This window comes from Lineus longissimus, chromosome 18, assembly GCF_910592395.1.
Source record: "Lineus longissimus chromosome 18, tnLinLong1.2, whole genome shotgun sequence".
NCBI classification, from domain to species: domain Eukaryota; kingdom Metazoa; phylum Nemertea; class Pilidiophora; order Heteronemertea; family Lineidae; genus Lineus; species Lineus longissimus.
In genome coordinates, this window is record NC_088325.1 from 10,033,465 (window position 1) to 10,052,863 (window position 19,399).

General features: G+C 39.4%; 1 protein-coding gene across 5 annotated transcripts in view; it reads left to right on the forward strand.

The window, feature by feature from the left end:
• Nucleotides 1-19,399, forward strand: part of LOC135502040 (uncharacterized) — a 56,053-nt gene that overhangs the window by 31,094 nt on the left and 5,560 nt on the right. The window contains exons 5-10 of one of the 5 annotated variants that reach the window (XM_064794516.1): nt 1,754-1,900; nt 2,836-3,018; nt 3,460-3,570; nt 3,838-3,856; nt 5,147-5,202; nt 6,475-12,832. In XM_064794516.1, the coding sequence (XP_064650586.1) occupies nt 1,754-1,900; nt 2,836-3,018; nt 3,460-3,570; nt 3,838-3,856; nt 5,147-5,174 (488 nt within the window). In that variant the 3' untranslated portion in view covers nt 5,175-5,202; nt 6,475-12,832. Of the gene's footprint in view, nt 1-1,753; nt 1,901-2,835; nt 3,019-3,459; nt 3,571-3,837; nt 3,857-5,146; nt 5,203-6,474; nt 12,833-17,837; nt 17,875-19,399 lie in introns of those variants that run through there. The other 4 variants (XM_064794512.1, XM_064794514.1, XM_064794515.1 and 1 more) reach the window with 4 other exon arrangements.

The following is a 19,399-nucleotide window of genomic DNA, read 5'->3' on the forward strand; positions in this document are numbered from 1 at the left end:
ATCATGGGGATCTGTCTGGTAGCCATGATCTCAATCTTGAATCCTTTCTTTCAGGTTGCACCAATGATTATATAGTGTCTCTGCAACTAGCTACGTGGGTATGATCACAGCCCCTATCATGGGGATCTGTCTGGTAGCCATGATTTCAATCTTGAATCCTTCCTTTCAGGTTGCACCAATGATTATATAGTGTCTCTGCAACTAGCTACGTGGGTATGATCACAGGCCCTATCATGGGGATCTGTCTGGTAGCCATGATCTCAATCTTGAATCCTTTCTTTAAGGTTGTGCCAATGATTATAGTGTCTCTGCAACTAGCTACGTGTGTATGATCACAGGCCCTATCATGGGGATCTGTCTGGTAGCCATGATCTCAATCTTGAATCCTTTCTTTCAGGTTGTGCAAATGATTATAGTGTCTCTGCAACTAGCTACGTGTGTATGATCACAGCCCCTTTCATGGGGATCTGTCTGGTAGCCATGATCTCAATCTTGAATCCTTCCTTTCAGGTTGTACCAATGATTCTAGTGTGTCTGCAACTAGCTACGTGTGTATGATCACAGGCCTTATCATGGGGATCTCTCTGGTAGCCATGATCTTAATCTTGAATCCTTTCTTTCAGGTTGTACCAATGATTATAGTGTCTCTGCAACTAGCTACATGTGTATGATCACAGGCCCTATCATGGGGATCTGTCTGGTAGCCATGATCTCAATCTTGAATCCTTTCTTTCAGGTTGTACCAATGATTACAGTGTCTCTGGAACTAGCTACATGTGTATGATCACAGGCCCTATCATGGGGATCTGTCTGGTAGCCATAATCTCAATCTTGAATCCTTTCTTTCAGGTTGTACCAATGATTATATAGTGTCTCTGCAACTAGCTACATGTGTATGATCACAGGCCCTATCATGTGGATCTGTCTGGTAGCCATGATCTCTATCTTGAATCCATTCTTTCAGGTTGTACCAATGATTCTAGTGTCTCTGCAACTAGCTACATGTGTATGATCACAGGCCCTATCATGGGGATCTGTCTGGTAGTCATGATCTTAATCTTGAATCTTTTCTTTCAGGTTGTGCCAATGATTATAGTGTCTCTGCAACTAGCTACGTGTGTATGATCACAGGCCCTATCATGGGGATCTGTCTGGTAGCCATGATCTCAATCTTGAATCCTTTCTTTCAGGTTGTACCAATGATTATAGTGTCTCTGCAACTAGCTACGTGTGTATGATCACAGGCCCTATCATGGGGATCTGTCTGGTAGCCGATCTCAATCTTGAATCCTTTCTTTCAGGTTGTACCAATGATTATAGTGTCTCTGCAACTAGCTACGTGTGTATGATCACAGGCCCTATCATAGGGATCTGTCTGGTAGCCATAATCTCAATCTTGAATCCTTTCTTTTAGGTTGTACCAATGATTATAGTGTCTCTGCAACTAGCTACATGTGTATGATCACAGGCCCTATCATGTGGATCTGTCTGGTAGCCATGATCTCAATCTTGAATCCTTTCTTTCAGGTTGCACCAATGATTCTAGTGTCTCTGCAACTAGCTACGTGTGTATGATCACAGGCCCTATCATGGGGATCTGTCTGGTAGCCATGATTTCAATCTTGAATCCTTTCTTCCAAGTTGTACCAATGATTCTAGTGTCTCTGCAACTAGCTACGTGTGTATGATCACAGGCCCTATCATGGGGATCTGTCTGGTAGCCATGATCTCAATCTTGAATCCTTTCTTTCAGGTTGTACCAATGATTCTAGTGTGTCTGCAACTAGCTACGTGTGTATGATCACAGGCCCTATCATGGGTTGCTGCCTGGTAGGCATGATCATACTGATAGTCATCTTAAGGTGTTGGGATAAAATTGATTGCTGCTGCATAACTCAAGGTATATATGCCGACCTGATACAAATGTGACCCACCACGACAAAATGAGTTGCATGTCGCACAGAAGATGAGCCTAAAATGACACCAAGAAATGATAGAAGATATTGATGTTCTCAAATTTCACAATAGGCAGACAATAGTGAAATGAACAACCAGTCCATCTCAACCTGTCAAGCTCGGAGCGACATGCGACTCATTTTGTCGTGGTGGGTCACAAATATCCTGTTGCAAAGTACATGTATACGGAAGAAGGGTAACCTGATCATGAAAGCGAGATTGGCAGCCCTAACTGAATTAGTGAGTTTTCAACAGTTTCATTTGCCATCCATTTTAATGTGCATCGGACGGATGTTTCCTGCTGGTTGGAATTTTAAAAATTGTCCCGTTCTCTGAGTCTTCAGTTACAAAAGGAACTCTGTTTGAATAGCGGATTAAGAAGTCGGATGCGAAGTGTGCAGATTCGTCAATTCAAATTAGAATGAACCGTACTTTACAGTGTAAATGCACCTTGTGCAAACTAAGCCTTGTTTTGAATTCAGCGGTTATGGTAAGGGCAACCTTAACCTCTTGGGTTGGTTCAAAATGAAATGTGGAAGCTGACAAAAAGCATTTAAAAACACATTTTATTCGATATTTCCTTATAGATGTGATAGAATAAAAATTGATACCTCACTGTCGGTATCGATTGTCTCACCAAAACCGCTCAGGTGGAGATGAAATGTTGGCCAAAATCTCGGCTCTGCCTCGGTTTCGGTCTACATTTGAGCTCCACCCTCGCGGCTTTGGCGACAAAACCAATACCTTCATTTCGGTATCAATTCCTTAAACAAACTCAGTTGTAATTCACGATCACCAGTGTTGAACTTTGACATAAAAGTAGTAACTTGCCCTAGATCGTATAAGTATATATCATGATTGTTTTCTTTTTCATTTCAGAAACCTGTCCAGCTCCTGATCCCAAAAAAATAGCAACTGCAGCTGTGAAAAAGGTTCTCATAGCCAAAATTGTCTTTGGCATCTGCTTGGGCACAGGGGCGGTATGCTTAATTGCCCTTTTGGTTCAGAGTGTCAGCGATAGTAATTGCAAGATACCATCGTCAAGGGCATGTGCTTGTGCAAGTAAGTACAATGTGGTTCTCCTTTTGCAACGTTATGAACTTCTAGGATGGGAGGGATGGGTTTTATACGCACTGATGTCGTAAAAGTTTTCCGGATCGTTAACTGCTGTGAAACCCCATCGAGATCAAATAGACCTGTCAGTGCAAATTTCTAGGGAACTTTAATATTTCAATAGTTGGCCAAGCTGTTCTTAACGTAAAACCTTTAGCTACTGCTGGGTCTTGAAGTCCAATGCTATTTTCAGCGAAAAAATTATAAGCCAGTTATCTATTGGAATTTTTTAAAAACTCCACGGTTGCTACAACAATTGACTGCTCTCTCATTTCACTCTTTTTCAAAAGAAAGTTCTTCCTTTAGGGGTTTTTAGCCACCAATTTGGTTAATTTGCATAAAACTCTGTGGTTTTTTTTCTTGTAGTAAATCGTATCGGTTTTTTTTCAGAATGCGAATGTGCATTGCCACAATCAGACCTCATTGCGGCGTCCTGTGTCGGCGTTCTGACCGGTGGAGTAATTATCGTCTCCAGCATCTTTTTAGCAAAAGTGTTCTTGCGTAAGTATCTTACTCATTATAATCGAATGAAACCTCCCTTAGCAGACACCTCTCTATTAAGGACTCGCCTTTCTCTCAAGAACACTTGTTTTGGGGCCAAATTGGCTGTCGTCATTCATTTTGATCCTTCTAATCCCTGTTATGAACAGCATTTGTCAGTCCCGTTGGTGTCCTTAATTGAGAGGTTCAACTGAACCTTCAAAACCGTTACAAGAAAATGTTACCCCATCAATATTTTGCTCATAACCTTCTTTGACTTCGATATAGCAACAGGTCATTTATCTTGGTGAGTACTTACTTCAACACCTAAGGTGGAGGAGCAGGTGGTTGATGCTCATATGCGAAGATGTTTCTTGAAGAGATAGGGGGTCAAAATCCTGAATGTCGAGCAGTGTATTTTTGACACACTTGTTTCGTAAACGATTTTCAGTATCAATCTGTGTTGTTTTTGGTCGTCTCATAATTTCAATATATTCAGAGTTACTGTATACAGAAAACTGGAGTCTTTGAAGTTGGGTGTCTAAGAGGTGGAGAAACAGAAAGTGTCCAAAATTGGTACACCTTACTGATGATGTGTTATACAAATATCATGGAAATTCCAGCCCAGTGGCTATTGGACTTACCAAACAGTAACCACACATGCAGAGGAAAGTAATCAAATTAGTCGGGGATGCATTTAAAAATGCAGCGAAGAAGTCCACTTCTTGCTTGCATGCAGTCACAGCGATTGAAAGTTGCCAGTCTTGGTGGTAGGGTGATGAGAAACTTGAGAGGTGTATAGTCTGCATCTCATTTGGTGGAAATGGCAATTTTGAAGGCCTCCAGCTCCTAAACTGGGCAATTGAAAAACGCTTGGCGCCTAAGATATGACTACCCATAAAGCGTACATTTACACAGTTTGGCAGCCAAGGTGTTTTAAAACAGGCCATTTTTTCTGGATAACTTGATATAATGGGAAGAAAACTAATTTTTTCTCTCACTTTTTCCATTAATCAAGTGACCTACAATCGTAATGTTCTCGAATTTCCAGTGTCATGTGCATTTTGCCATAGACATGGAATAGTAGGGAGGAATCGGTATTGCTGTACACACAAACATTTCCACAAAAAAAAGTTTTGGTTGAGGCAGTAGTTTACAGATTCGCAAGAGAAAAATATCGCGATCAGGTTCTTGAAGTAGAACACCACAAAGAAAATAAAATGGCCCATTTTGAGAAACAGCCCAAGAAAGGGCCCATTAGGCCCACTGTTATTGATCAAAAACTGTTTTTACCAGTGTTCTCTTGATTTATATGTTACTTGATGTCCTTCAGAATCACTGGGAAGCGTCGAAGGTTTGACGATGTTTCAAATTCCGTAAACCTATTCCGCTACTGTCGCCGCTTCACCAAACTTGTTTTTGATTGCAGCTTTCATGAATTTTTAGGCAGATTCTCTTTGCAAAAACATATTACTAAAATAAAACTAAAGTGATCGTTCGACATACTTACAAGTATGCAATCGTTAGTTTTGCATTGGTTGTTAAATTTTTGGGGAGTTTTTGCCGATGTTGATGCATCCCGAAACATCTATTTCAGCACCGGGACGCAAGAAACCTATATATAGTAGAGAAAATAGCCAACATCCTCTACTGGTATGTTTTGATAATTTTTTGGCACGTTAGTCTGTCGGTTTTGATAAGAATGGAAAAAGAGGGGCTTTGCTGTGCCATGGAAAAGTTGGAAGCATGATAGTCTGCTGTAAAGTTGTGATGAAATCCTTGGTAATAAGAACCAGTTGCGATATTTACTTTATAAACATCTCAGATCGTGGTATCAGAGGATTTGGAAATTTCTTCCTTGGCTTTGACCGTCTGTGCCTGCGTGATCTTTCAGAAGTGTTGGTCATGAGGGCTTGGCTTTCCAATTTTGTCAGTTTTGCTTGGCCAGCTTTGAAGTTCTGTGGTTTGATGACCCTGCAAAAATCTTCCAGTGCTGTCATCGAATGATTTCATTTGTGTCTTCATCTTCGGTGGTCAGTAGGTCTGCATATGCTTTGAAAATGGTTTCAGGAATATTGTTCAGCATGCTTTGAAGTTGTGTACCCAGATTGCCCAGCTAGAACGTTGCAGTGACGTCATCAGTGCATGTTTTGTTGGTCTTGAGGCTTTGGGCTGCTGAAAACTTTTGGACCTGATGGCCCTGTAGATATATTACAGTGACGTCGTCAAAGGCTTTCTTTTCTTGATTCATTTTTCGTGGTCAATAGGTCTGAACGAGTTTCAAAAAAGGTTTTTAGAACTTTGTTTAGCATGCTCGGAAGTTGCGTACTGAGATTGCCTGCTAGAATGTTGCAGTGACATCATCTAATATGTTCATTGGCCCCCCTGTGCCTTGGGCTTTTGAAAACATTCGGCCAGCTTTCAAGTTATTTGCTAGATGGCCCTGTAAAAATATTGCAGTGACCTCATCAAATGCTTTCATTGGTCTTGAGGCCCTGGGCTTTCGAAAACATTTCGGCAAGCTTCAATTCATTTGCTAGATGGTCCTGTACAAGTTTTACAGTGACGTCATCTAATGCTTTCTTTGGACCTCCTCATTCATGATCTTTTGGTGTGGGGCTTTCGAAAACATTTTGGTCAGCTTCAAGATATTTGCTAGATATTCAAGGTGAATTTCCAATTTAAAACAAATAAGCATGGAGCCACTGACTTTGCTCACCTTGAATTGACAGTACGACTGACAAAACCACCTAAAAAATCTGTCATGAGGATTTGTCCTGATTTCGTTTTAATGCAATATTTCCATATGTGATGAAAGTAAATTTGTAGCTACATGTAGAGGGCTATGAGTATGGGTGGCTATATAACTATTCGAATTTGGAAATGGGGTGTTTTTTAATAATTCAGTGTTTTTCTACCTTGCAGCACCTGGGGCAGTCGGAGACATGTAAATACACTGATGAGCAGACAAGTTCTTGTTTAGTTCAGCAAGATGAAAACGACATACTTAAAAACGATGAAAATGAAAACACTTGATTGCGCTCCCTTCAGGTGTTGTCAAATGTTTTCAGCATCGAGTGCAACAACGGTCTTTTTGACACAGCACCAAATAAATCGGTCAACAACCAAACCCACATCATCAACAGGCACTGAGCATCACCGACGATTGACTAATGATGATGACGATGTAAAGATAATAAAAAAAATATTTTAGCCTTGGGCACACATGACAGACAAAACATTGTTCTTGGTGAAAATCTCCATATTTTTGAAAAATCATTGTTGTGGAACGTTTGTCTTTGTTTTGTCATTTTGCTCGTTGTTTGCGAATTACTTTACTGTAAACCTGGCAATATTCAGGGTCAATTCATTACATTTTCATGAAATCGCGATCTGGATTTAATTTTAGTGAGATTTTTAGCTCACCTGGGTGAGCCTATGTTGTCACGTCTTGTCCGTCGTCTGTCTGTTGTTCGTTGTCCGTCAACAATGGTGGCACGTTTGCTCACTGTCGAGTCTAGAAAGTTGAAACTTGGTGTGTGGATGTCTTATGACAACATGACGTGACACACAATAAATCATCGCCGTATAACCTACTTTCTGGGCTCCAAAAGTGGCCATCTTTGAAAACTTTATTTTGGCAATATCTAATGAATGTTGATAGATGTAGCTAGAACCATGACATTTTTACTGTCAATACTTCTGATGAGACTTCTTGACACAATATCCAAGTTTTTTGATTTGGCCTACTTTTGAAGGTCGCATGTTCAAACCCTAAAATTTCAGCAAAGGTGGCGCATTTCGTCATCAATTGTCTTAGACTCTTCAAATTTGGTATGTAGATACCTATTGGGCATCTGAACATATCAACAAAACTCAGGTCAGTGTGACCTACTTTTCAGGTGTAAGTAGGCCAGGTCATAAAACCTCAATGTCACTCGTATATCAAGACTCCTTCACTGTGTGACCTTCAAAGTGTCATTGTATATCATTGATTGATAATGGATATGATCAAGCTTAACATTGTGCTGATAACATTATGACCTTGACCTAGTTTCCAAGGTCAGAAAGGCCAAACTCTAAAATTTCACTACTATTTGTCACAGATTCTTCCAATTTTATGTGTAGACACCTATTGGGCATCTGTACCAGTTGACCCTAATTAGGTCAAGTGTGACCTTATTTTGAGCTAGTTATCAAGTTTACAGAGGTGAAACTGTTAAAATTGTCATTGATAGTGCCACATTTTGTCTTTTTAAAAAGTCAATTAAACCTCAATGTCTCATTTCATCTACCACTAAATGATTTCCAGGTGAGCACAATGTCCCCAGGACATTTCTATAGTGGACACTGTATTTTTGCAATTATCCATAAATGTAAAAAAACCTGAATATGAAAGGTACTGCATGCTAATATTAATAGATACCTGTGTATATATGTATATATCAATACATATAATCTAATATGTCGACTCTCAGATTGCAAAGACATTGTTTAATACTACACCAGAGGCTGTGGGTTGCGATTCTGTGCATTGTGTCATGGTCCTTCTATGCTGCTTGTGGAACTGTGATATGCAAAAATTAGTGAATTCTTGCACTGCAAAAATTAGTGATATCTTGCACAACTTGAAGTTTTTAAATATTGTTTGAAAAAATGGCTGTGAAGAGATGAAGGTGTGTAGGTGATGGTTGATAGAGTTATGTGTGTATAGCTAGCTCAATGATTTGCAGATTTTATCCAAGGGGTGATAATTGACTCATTGTATCTGTCTGTTTTTACCATTCAAACAGCAGGCCTCAAAATGCCATGGTAGGTTTGAACACATAAACCTTTCAAGGACACCTGGAGTGAGATTTGGATCTTTTATCTGTAAAAAGGAATGACTAGACTGCAGTGTATCGAGGTTTCAGTCAGAATTATTTTTAGGCGTGACGTTTACACGCGGTGCATGTAGTGTGGTCTACCATCTTCATTTTCATGTTATAAGGGAGAATCTAAATAATGACACTTTTCCATTCCTTAAATGGAAGAAAATCAGTATTTGTAGAGCATAATATGATGATTTAAATACGTTTAGAAAAGAAATATGTGCTTAGAATGTAATATAGAATGATACATTTGAGTTCACACAGCACAAGTTATACTATTCATTGGTTATAGAAACATCGCGGGAATATTTTCCAGTCACTTTGAAAAGACAGTCCTTAAAAGGTTGAATGTGTTCCAAGTCACTCTCTTTTTATTTCATTAGTTACTTGAAAGTGAGATAAATTATGTTTGTTGAAGACTTCTTAGGTTATTTTGACGAATGGTGGGAGACAACACTTTGATATGTCGCACAATTCAATATTTGTGAATGAAACAGTTAGGTTAAACCCTTTTGTTGCAGATGACGTGCGTAGCATGTCATGCACATGTTCCAATCAATGGCGAGTGACGTGCCTAGCACGTCATGTCCTACATCAATTTTTACTTATTAGCACTTGGCCGCAGCCTCTCTGAACATGCCAAACAGACTGGAAAAAGATGGTTGCAAATACTATAGATAGTGACACTTTTGAATATTATTTGTCTGTTCCTCGCTGTGCACCGACTGGCACAGGGTGAAAAATTCCTTCCATGGCTGAAGGGTTAAGACCCGGTATGCTTGGCCTTGAAGATGTTTGCATGATAATAGAAGTTACCCCCTTTTTACCCCTTCATTACACTTTTATTTCATTAATCACAGATAGCGCTGTGTCAATCAAAGTTAAGGTCGGTAAGCCTAGAGCATTATTTTAAAAGCTTTAATTTCATTGCAATGAGTTGATGGGGGGGGGGGTTGATATTCAGCTAAAAGGTTTGTTGGGAAATTCTAAAGCATCTTAATATGAACATCTTATCGAAGAAGCTTGGCTATCAAATTATCTTTTTTGGTTTGTAAACCTCAGAATTTTCATACTGGTTTATTTCGTCAATTTCGCCGTCAATTTCGCAAAAATCTACGAAACAAATTTACATATTCACGGTTTTTATTTTGGGGGGACATTATGGTTTCTTCCACTTTTCTAGTTAAAAAATATAGTTTCAGAATCTTTGTTTTTGCGAATTGGGGTTTTTCGCAAAATCTGTGATAACTGAATGCCTGTATGTCATCGGCACTCGTCGCTGAATAAAACTATAAATATTCATGCATCCAGGTGTATTATAAATCGGACAGTTTATAAATAACCTGATAACATTGGATATTTGTAAAGACTTTCCTTCACAAGCTCTCTGATTCTCCTGAACCCTTGGTCACAGTGCCAAAACCATCAGTTCGGCGAAAACATGTTAATGATCTACAGGATTGATCCCATCAAGGACCCCTCCAGGCCAATGGTTGCACAAATTGGATACTCAGGATGAAAATCCAACCTGAGGATGAATCCTCACCCTGCCCACAGAGAGTAACGATGGAGCTAAGACAAGAAGATGTAGCAGATATGGATCACATCTTGGAAGAATGTCCTCTGATTACCAGCCAAGGGAAGGCCTGGCAAGACTCCACAGAAATCTACATCTCTCCAAGAGAAGCTATGGGGAACAGAGATATTTGCAGTGGAATGCAAATGAGGAGATGTATTGAAGTGAAAGTGTACATCAGGGGTTTTCAGAGCTTTTGAGGGCGACATTTTACGGCCATTGATATCCTGGCCTATTTCAAGCCTGACAGCGCTCCGAGGAAGTGATTGTAGTGTGTCCCACTTGTCCCAATGACAATGACAAACTGGACAAACACGGAGTGACGGGACAAACCTGTCTATCACAAACCATGTGACGACTGCACAGCGTGTTACGACTGAGAGACTGAAAACTTCCACAAAGCAAGATTTCTTGGGCAGCGCCGATCAAATTCATGTACGCTAGGAAGCATCCTGTCATGAACACTGCAAAACGCTAGGAGGCCATCCACATCAGGTTTGTTTATGCTACTCTCAATCGGGATGGAGAATCGGGATCAATCGGGATGGGATGGAGAAGGATAACACCTTTCCATTGTCTGCAACCTCCTTCTCAAGTCACAAGTAAGAGGAGCCAGCCACACTTGGTACTTAAATCTCCCACCTGAGCCATCTGGATATGACACCAATACCACAGACAGGATAATGTGACCAAGGGTTCGAAAGAATCTAAAAGCTTTTGAAAGCGAGTCTTTACATATATCTAGAGTTGTCATGTTATAAACTGACCAAATCAACAATTAGTGCCAATTTGTAAATACAACATGTATAATATGTATATAGTTGCTATATTTTTATCATAAGTTATGACTTTTTTTCATTCATTAGGTTTTTTGGGCGTTATTCATTGAGTGCTGGTAGATTGTTATGCATATATTTAAGTTTATAAACATATATATTCAAGAGCATTTATTAAACAAGACTTTTTCCGACCTTTTCCGATATCTAGGGACTCGGTGATGGGCTTGGGCATGAATTGTTACCCATTGTTGAGACAGGGTTCCCATGCCTCAGTTAATTCAAATTATTGCAAAGCAGAATCTGAGGCAAGTTCTAACCAACAGAGACTTCTGACAGAAACCGTCTAAAAAGCGTAACCAAAATAACTGAGTGTAGGGGCGGGGGTGGGGTAGATTCATATGATGACTTTTGGAAAATGAAATAAGTGTGACTTTTTATCTTGGTCGAACTGCTCCAGAAACTTCTTTGGCAATCTGAAAGTTTTAACACTTGAATTTACGTCAAAAGTTAATTTTGAGTTTAGATCTGATGATTGATTAGAAACTGTTGTTACTTAGCTTAAACCAACGTGAGTACCAATTCAAATTTTGTGTGTTCTCACAAGTAGCTGTTTGACAGCTTTGGTAAGTTTATATACCATTTGTTGATATAAATTTGATTTTAAATTAGGTGATGGATGGCCAACTGTACTTAACTTTGCTAAAAGCAACAAGTGCTAACACAAATTTTGTGTTTTCTTACAAGAAGCTGTTTGACAGCCTTGGTATTAAGTTTGTATACCATTTGTTGATATAAATTTGATTTTAAATTAGGTGATGGATGGCCAACTGTTCTTAACTTTGCTAAAACCAACAAGTGCTAACAGAAATTTTGTGTTTTCTTACAAGAAGCTGTTTGACAGCCTTGGTTAGTTTATATACCATTTGTTGATTTAAATTTGATTTTAACTTAGGTGATGGATGGCCAACTGTACTTATAACTTTGCTAAAAGCAACCAGTGCCAACACGAATTTTGCGTTTTCTTACAAAAAGCTGTTCAACAGGCTTGGTATAAAGTTTTTATACCATTTGGTATCACTAGTAATTGGTTTGATGAGAATGACCTTTTCAAACGAATGATGGTCAATTTCTGTGATTTAAAAGTCTCAAAGGAAGACTATAGGCAGATATCAGGTAGGCCAGATTAAGTTAGACAGAGTCGCCAACAGGTGTCTCTTTTATCTCACAATACAACAAAACAGTGCACGCATGGATGGGAAATATGATTATTGCTGAATCAAACAAACCTTGAGCCCCTAGTGTGCATAGTCGCATGAACACTACCAGTTTAGCCCCTTACTCCTGCCTAAAGTCCCCCTTTCACACTATGTATTACAGAATATAGTCTTTATTAATTCTTGATATTACTCTATTCTCGGTTTTAAACGACCAGTCCGTTGGCCATGCCCCTATCCACGATTATAATACTGCATAGCCACATTCATGAATGGAGGCATGTTTTCAAGCGCGAATTCTGTCTGGATTGGCTAGTTCAGCAATGAATTGACAGATTTGACGTAACCGGCTGGTCATCATTCTGGTATTCTAACCAATCACTAGTAATCGTCATCATTTATTCAATAAGCAGCTAAGATAAGATTACACACTGCGGGCCTATGCTCCGAATTGGCCTGAGCGTTATAGCAATGCTAAATTATGATCGCCTCATTGTTGAAAAGGGGCTGGACAAATTACACGCTAAACTGGTCGTAAAGTATATATATATATAAACCGAGAGTAAAGTATGTATAGGAATACTTAGCCTTTGAAGAGTCTGTTGGATCAAGCAAAATCTTTGTTGATAAGATTCCATAACCAATTGCTGCAGTATTGTGCTTTAGTAAAAAAATGTGTATTTGTAAAAATGGAATAAAATACAGTTTGACGAATTAATGTTCCTGTTATTCCTGTGTGGGGTTGCATGGGGTAATAGTGCAGTCAAAGCCAACAGTAAAATTTCATAGCTTCATGAACCAGTAGAATATATTTTCATGCCAATAGCATACCTCAAAAATTCTGAGCTCAAACTGAATGAATATGCCCCATCGCTGATTATTTGGTGCCTTGTACTGTAAAACCATGGAAGTTCGCAAAGCGAAGCATTAATTGCTTTTTCAGTCATGGTGAACCTTTTTCATAAAAATATAATTTTCCAAAATTGTGTAACGCTAAAATGATTAATGACAGTAACTAAAAATCTTGAGCAACAGTTTGTTAAAATTAGAATGTCCCATGGTGTGGATGTTCCACGTGATTTTTGGTTTTTTCAGTCTCATACTGAATGCAGTAGTAACCTACTGAAGTTATGAAACTTTTCCTGTGCAAACTGTTGTATAAAATGGAAAATTGCACAAAGAAATTTAGGCCATCTAATAAATCGGGCCATAGATTCATCTCATTTTGAAACCTTAAAGCCTGATGTCAAATTATGATGGAGTTTTTAAAAAATTATTTGGGACGAGCACCAAAAAATATAGAATGTGTCTTCAACAATACTTTGTGCAATTTCAATGGTTCACATGACAGGCCTGCCCTAACTGGGCCAAGCGGAGAGGACCGTCATTTTAGTTGACCTTTGACCTCCGGCCTTCATATGCAAAACAGTTGTGACAGTTCTATTCATTTCATTCGTTAGTAGGAAAATAAACATCTTTCAACGACTAATCACAAAAGACCTGGTTTCTGCACCACAAGCCTTGAATAGAAGAAGAAATTTCCCAATTTTGCCAAAACTATAGAAATTTATTTGACCTTTGGCCTCTGCCCCCTGAACTTTGCAAATTAGCATTTAAAGCGTTATGTTTACCGGCCCCTTAGGCATACAATCATCATTCTGGTCATCCTGGTATTTCAGATTTGTCTCTCTTGTATAAGGATTACCACTTTGGTTCATTCCTTAGAGTTTTATTAGGTGGGATTGGGTCCAAGCTAGGGGATTTGCTATTGGTATATTGAGCAGCTTTTTCCACTGAAATTCAAAAAACACCCATCAGTGGGAACAGATAGGGAAGGCTGTTTATATATTCGATCAAGAGCATTTAAAGGAAATATTCCAAATCTTTGCTGAAAATACCTAAAATTGAACAAAAACAGTTTTCCTGTGAGGCCAATACAGGTAAATTGATACACAAAGGGAAAAAAATCACTTACCTCCAAAAATATGACAGAAGATTTTTCTTTTTTTGTATTTGTATATCTGTCTACCCAACCGCAATATTGAAAGTCATATTCAGTGCATATTTATGTAATTGGAAAGTTTCAAATTCAACTAAAAATTTCGAATTTTAAATAAACGGCGTAGGTCAATTGAAAACAGAATAAACAGAGTATACTGCAAACACTGAAGGGAAATACTTGCGAAGTTTCTTCATTTTCATTTGGCGTTAGACTATATTCTACGTTTGTTGCTGAAATTTAAAATACAGTTGACAATTACTTTTGTCAGTTAATTATTGTTCGCGTCTGCCTCCCAAATCGAAAAAAAGGTGCGAACATTACCTGTTCGACAGTCGATGATTGATTGAATAAGTTTATTTCAGGAGGGCCTAGAATTTACAAATGTTGTTGAAGTCTAAAATGTGAGTAATTCTGCTGTATTCAAGTTATAGTTACTTGTACAGATAATTATTTGTTCGTATTATTTTGTTTCAAATTTCTCGCAATAACTAGTTTTAATTTCGCTTCAGGATTTCATAGCGTCGATCATCTGCTTAATCTCGGCCATTTTCTTTTCTTTATGAAATCATAGATGCGTAGAGAATTTTATCAATATTTAACCCTTTAACTGCCAACGTTGCCTTATTTCCTGGAAGTCTTCTCTGTTTCAAGCTACAGTCTACCTCTTGAGTCCCAAAACTTGAAAAGCCTGGGATCCCTGAGTGGTCACGTTACAAAATTGGGTCTGACTTTCACGATGTATAGCACCCGCATACAACCACCAAAGTCCGGTACCGAGGCGCCATCTACCCAGGCATGCTCTAACTGACCCTACTGTACATCAAACACGCTAAAACAAGCAATAAACTAGCGTCCCAGCTCAAGGGAATAAAAATATCACTGAGACTGACCTGTCGGTCGTTGGGAAAAAAACGTTGTTTCAAAATGACCGGTCACCGGGATTCAAGAGGTTAAAAAAGGTTATCGGAATTTTTTTTAAACCTTTAAAAATGTATTCGGCAGTTAAAGGGTTAGACGAATTGACTTCATTTATTCTTTATGTTACCTATATGATAGATTTCTGCCAAACATTCACTTCAAACTTTTCTTCTTCACAGATTTTCGTTCAATTCTGTTGCTGTTTGTAGCTTTTACTTTTAAACTTCTATTCTTACGCTTAATTTTCTCACCAATTTTAATTTTCAAAGATAGTTTATGCGCACTCGTTGTGGGTTGCTGGTGTCAGTTCTTGTAATGGGCTGCGGGCAACGCCATCTTTTGTTGTGTAAAGTATAAAATGTTGAAGAAATCCAATCCAATCCAAAGTTTAAAGTGCTTAACTCCTTTGCTGTGGGTGACGTGCATAACACGTCATGTACAATCCCCGATGACATGCAGATGATGTACATAGCACGTCGTGCCCTACTAAAATGTTATTTCACTAGCGCTTGGTCGCATCCTCTCTAAAGACACCCAACAAACTTTGGCAATATTATGTTCTTTTTTAAGTAAAGATGGCGCTCAAAAATAACCGTTCTGGCGCTGAAAAATGGCTGCTGCAGCCGAAGGGTCTAACAGGAATATTTTTCACCAAGAAGTCGTACATATTGCCTTGTTCTTACACTAACAGGACATACAAATGCCTAAAATTTTGTTCTGTAAACTTAGAAAAATTTGCAATATTTATTTTTTGCGACTATTATTGCGAAATTACCAGTGTGGCCGTCAAAATTAAAATCTAATTGACTTTCTGTTATGAAGGTATACATGTAATACTGGGAGTGGACACCTCTCTATCAAGGACACTAGATATGGTCCCATTCAATTTTACCTCTTTTAACAGGATACTTCTCTATCAAAGACAGCATTATATGACAGTTCCAAAGGTGTCCTTATTATGGAGGTTTAACCGTAACAATTTTGGGCATACTCTAGTGGATCCAATAACAGTCCTATATGAAAAAATCCTTTTACATGTTATATAGCTTTATATTGTAAAAGCATCTCGTGAATGCTCGTAGCTGGAACTATTAAAGTCTGGTGACTATGAAAATCCATGGAGTGTCGGGGAATTCCTCCGATCAGATGACCAAATGATATACCATGTAGGTGCATTGGTTACTCATAGGATGTTTATGTGACCTATTTAGAGAGAAAGTAGACCGCTCTTTACAATAGAGTAGGCCAAATTGCATGGACAATGGCGAAATCAAGGCATTCTAAAATGATTTATGCTTGTTTGACAGACGGTCAAAAGTGGCTTTTTATCTTCCCTGTTCATGCCTTTAACCCAAATTCATAGTTCTGGAATACCTATATAACACTTTTATAATATCCCGTCCTATTACATAGTATGTGTAATAGTGCTTCCTGCTCTTCAAAAAACAGTTTTCCAGAGCTACACTTTTCTGCAGTTTATCATGGTAATGAGACATCATTAATGCAGCTGTCAAGTTTATGCCCGGACCCCCTCGTCACAGGCTTCACCAGTCCTACGTCACTAAAATTTGTAGAGTCCCAATTGTTTTGGCACAACATTGTAGTCGAATTTCCCGCTTGTCACATTTTTTCGGCATTCATAATCGCACGAGTGACTGGTCTTTTCAAATAGCCCCTGGCACGAGTGCCTGATGAAACGAAGAAGCCGCCATGTTGGCATTCTTGGGACTGGCGAGTGGACCACGGCCACCGTGGAAGAGAACAAATCGCCCAAAGACACATGACCATGGCGGCCTCCTTGGAGAATCGTACCCGGTAGCCTTAATTGATAAAAGGATTTGACTAGACAGATTGTAATGTCAACGCACAAGCTTTTCATTCTTTTATTATTAAAGGGTGACTCGTGTCAAATTTCACCATATAATGTTTTAGCTGTTTTTGACAAATGACTACATCACTTTCTCATAATTCGGTAAGGTTTTTGAATTTAAAATGCACATTTTCTAGAAATTGATGGTTTAATCCCGCCCGGACGGCTCGCTTCGACGACGTTTTAGTTGATGACGTCACAACATGAACATTTTCGCGATCGCGGTGGTTTACATTCAGCGATTTTATAATAAATCTAATCAAAAATGGAAAATTTGAGCTTTACATTTGTGATCAACAATTAAAAACGGACGTATTTCCGCAAAGTTGTAAATCACATCATAGTATCACTTTAAAGCACTTTCAATTCGCATCAAATTACAATATTCAACCATTATATTGATGTTTTAAAATCTTTTTCGACCTTGTTTACATTGACTTTGGAAGGTATAGGCTTGACTAGTTAGAGGCGTGTCTCCACTCACTTTTCAGAGGAAAGTGAGTGTCAAAGATCTAATGACTAGTTCCCAACCTCAGGGATTTGGTGGACTGGCAAGTTAGCGTCGAGTGCCCGAGGAGGGGGGGTCCGGGCATAAACTTGATAGCTGCATAAATGTATGAGAACCTTTTTATAACTATCTCTATTTTAGAAATTTTGCTGAGCCACCATTAAATACACTGAACACGAATAGTGTATACCTTTAAAGTGATACTTTGATGTGATTTACAACTTTGCGGAAATACGTCCGTTTTTAATTGTTGATCACAAATGTAAAGCTCAAATTTTCCATTTTTGATTAGATTTATTATAAAATTGCTGAAGGTAAACCACCACGACCGCGAAAATGTTCATTTTGTGACGTCATCAACTAAAACGGCATCGAAGCGAGCCGTCCGGGCGGGATTAAACCATCAATTTCTAGAAAATGTGCATTTCGATTCGAAAACCTTACCGATTTATGAGAAAATGACGTAGTCATTTGTCAAAAAACAACTAAAACATTATATGGTGAAATTTGACACCAGTTACCCTTTAAATGAATAAAAATCCTTTTACAGTAGCGTCAGGAAAACAAGGCAAGTTTTACCTAGAGAGGTTCGTATAAAGATCTCTATAAATGCCACCATCAAACTGCTTCATCCTCCTATACATCCCTGCAAGATGGGAGTCACTTGTCAATGTCATGCCAAAATATATGTTTCCCCTGTGCTCAAATTCTCCCAAGAAATGTATGCAATTCTGCCCCTTCACCTGGCATATCCGCTTAGATGATTTCATAGGATTGTCTGAGGCTTCGTGTAGGGTACTGGTAAGCGACCATCAGGTCAAGTTTGTTGGGTGGATGCCTCTGGCCCTATCATCCCTCTTTCCTGGTATCAGTGAGCTTGGTGTTAAAGAGCTTTTGTCTGCTTAGTGTCGATATGTTTGCTTCTGCTGATCTGATCTCTGGGAGTCCACAAGCTAAGAATATCCAGCAGGTACCGGACCATCCACCCATCTGGTCAGTTTGTTGGGTGTACCCTTTCCTCCCTCTTTCCTGGCATCAGTGAGCTTGGTGTTAAAGAACTTTTGTCTGCTTAGTGTCGATCTGTTTGCTTCTGCTGATCTGAACTCTGCGAGTCCACAAGCTAAGAATATCCAGCAGGTACCGGACCATCCATCCATCTGGTCAGTTTGTTGGGTGTACCCTTTCCTCCCTCCTTCCTGGCATCAGTGAGCTTGGTGTTAAAGAACTTTGTCTGCTTAGTGTCAATCAGTTTGTTTCTGCTGATCTGAACTCTGCGAGTCCACAAGCTAAGAATATCCAGCAGGTACCGGACCATCCACCCATCTGGTCAGTTTGTTGGGTGTACCCTTTCCTCCCTCCTTCCTGGCATCAGTGAGCTTGGTGTTAAAGAACTTTGTCTGCTTAGTGTCAATCAGTTTGTTTCTGCTGATCTGAACTCTGCGAGTCCACAAGCTAAGAATATCCAGCAGGTACCGGACCATCCACCCATCTGGTCAGTTTGTTGGGTGTACCCTTTCCTCCCTCCTTCCTGGCATCAGTGAGCTTGGTGTTAAAGAACTTTTGTCTGCTTAGTGTCGATCTGTTTGCTTCTGCTGATCTGAACTCTGCGAGTCCACAAGCTAAGAATATCCCGCAGGTACCGGACCATCCATCCATCAGGTCAGTTTGTTGGATGTACCCTTTCCTCCCTCTTTCCTGGCATCCGTGATCTTGGTGTTAAAGAACTTTGTCTGCTTAGTGTCAATCAGTTTGCTTCTGCTGATCTGATCTCTGCGAGTCCACTAGCTAAGAATATCCAGCAGGTACCGGACCATCCATCCATCCATCAGGTCAGTTTGTTGGGTGTACCCTTTCATCCCTCTTTCCTGGCATCAGTGAGCTTGGTGTTAAATACCTTTTGTCTGCTTAGTGTGATCTGTTTGCTTCTGCTGATCTGATCTCTGCGAGTCCACAAGCTAAGAATATCCAGCAGGTACCGGACCATCCATCCATCAGGTCAGTTTGTTGGGTGTACCTGTCCGGCCCTTTTATCCCACTTTCCTGGCATCAGTGAGCTTGGTGTTATTTGTCTGCGATTTGTCAACTTCCGCTGATCTGGTCTCTGCTAGTCCA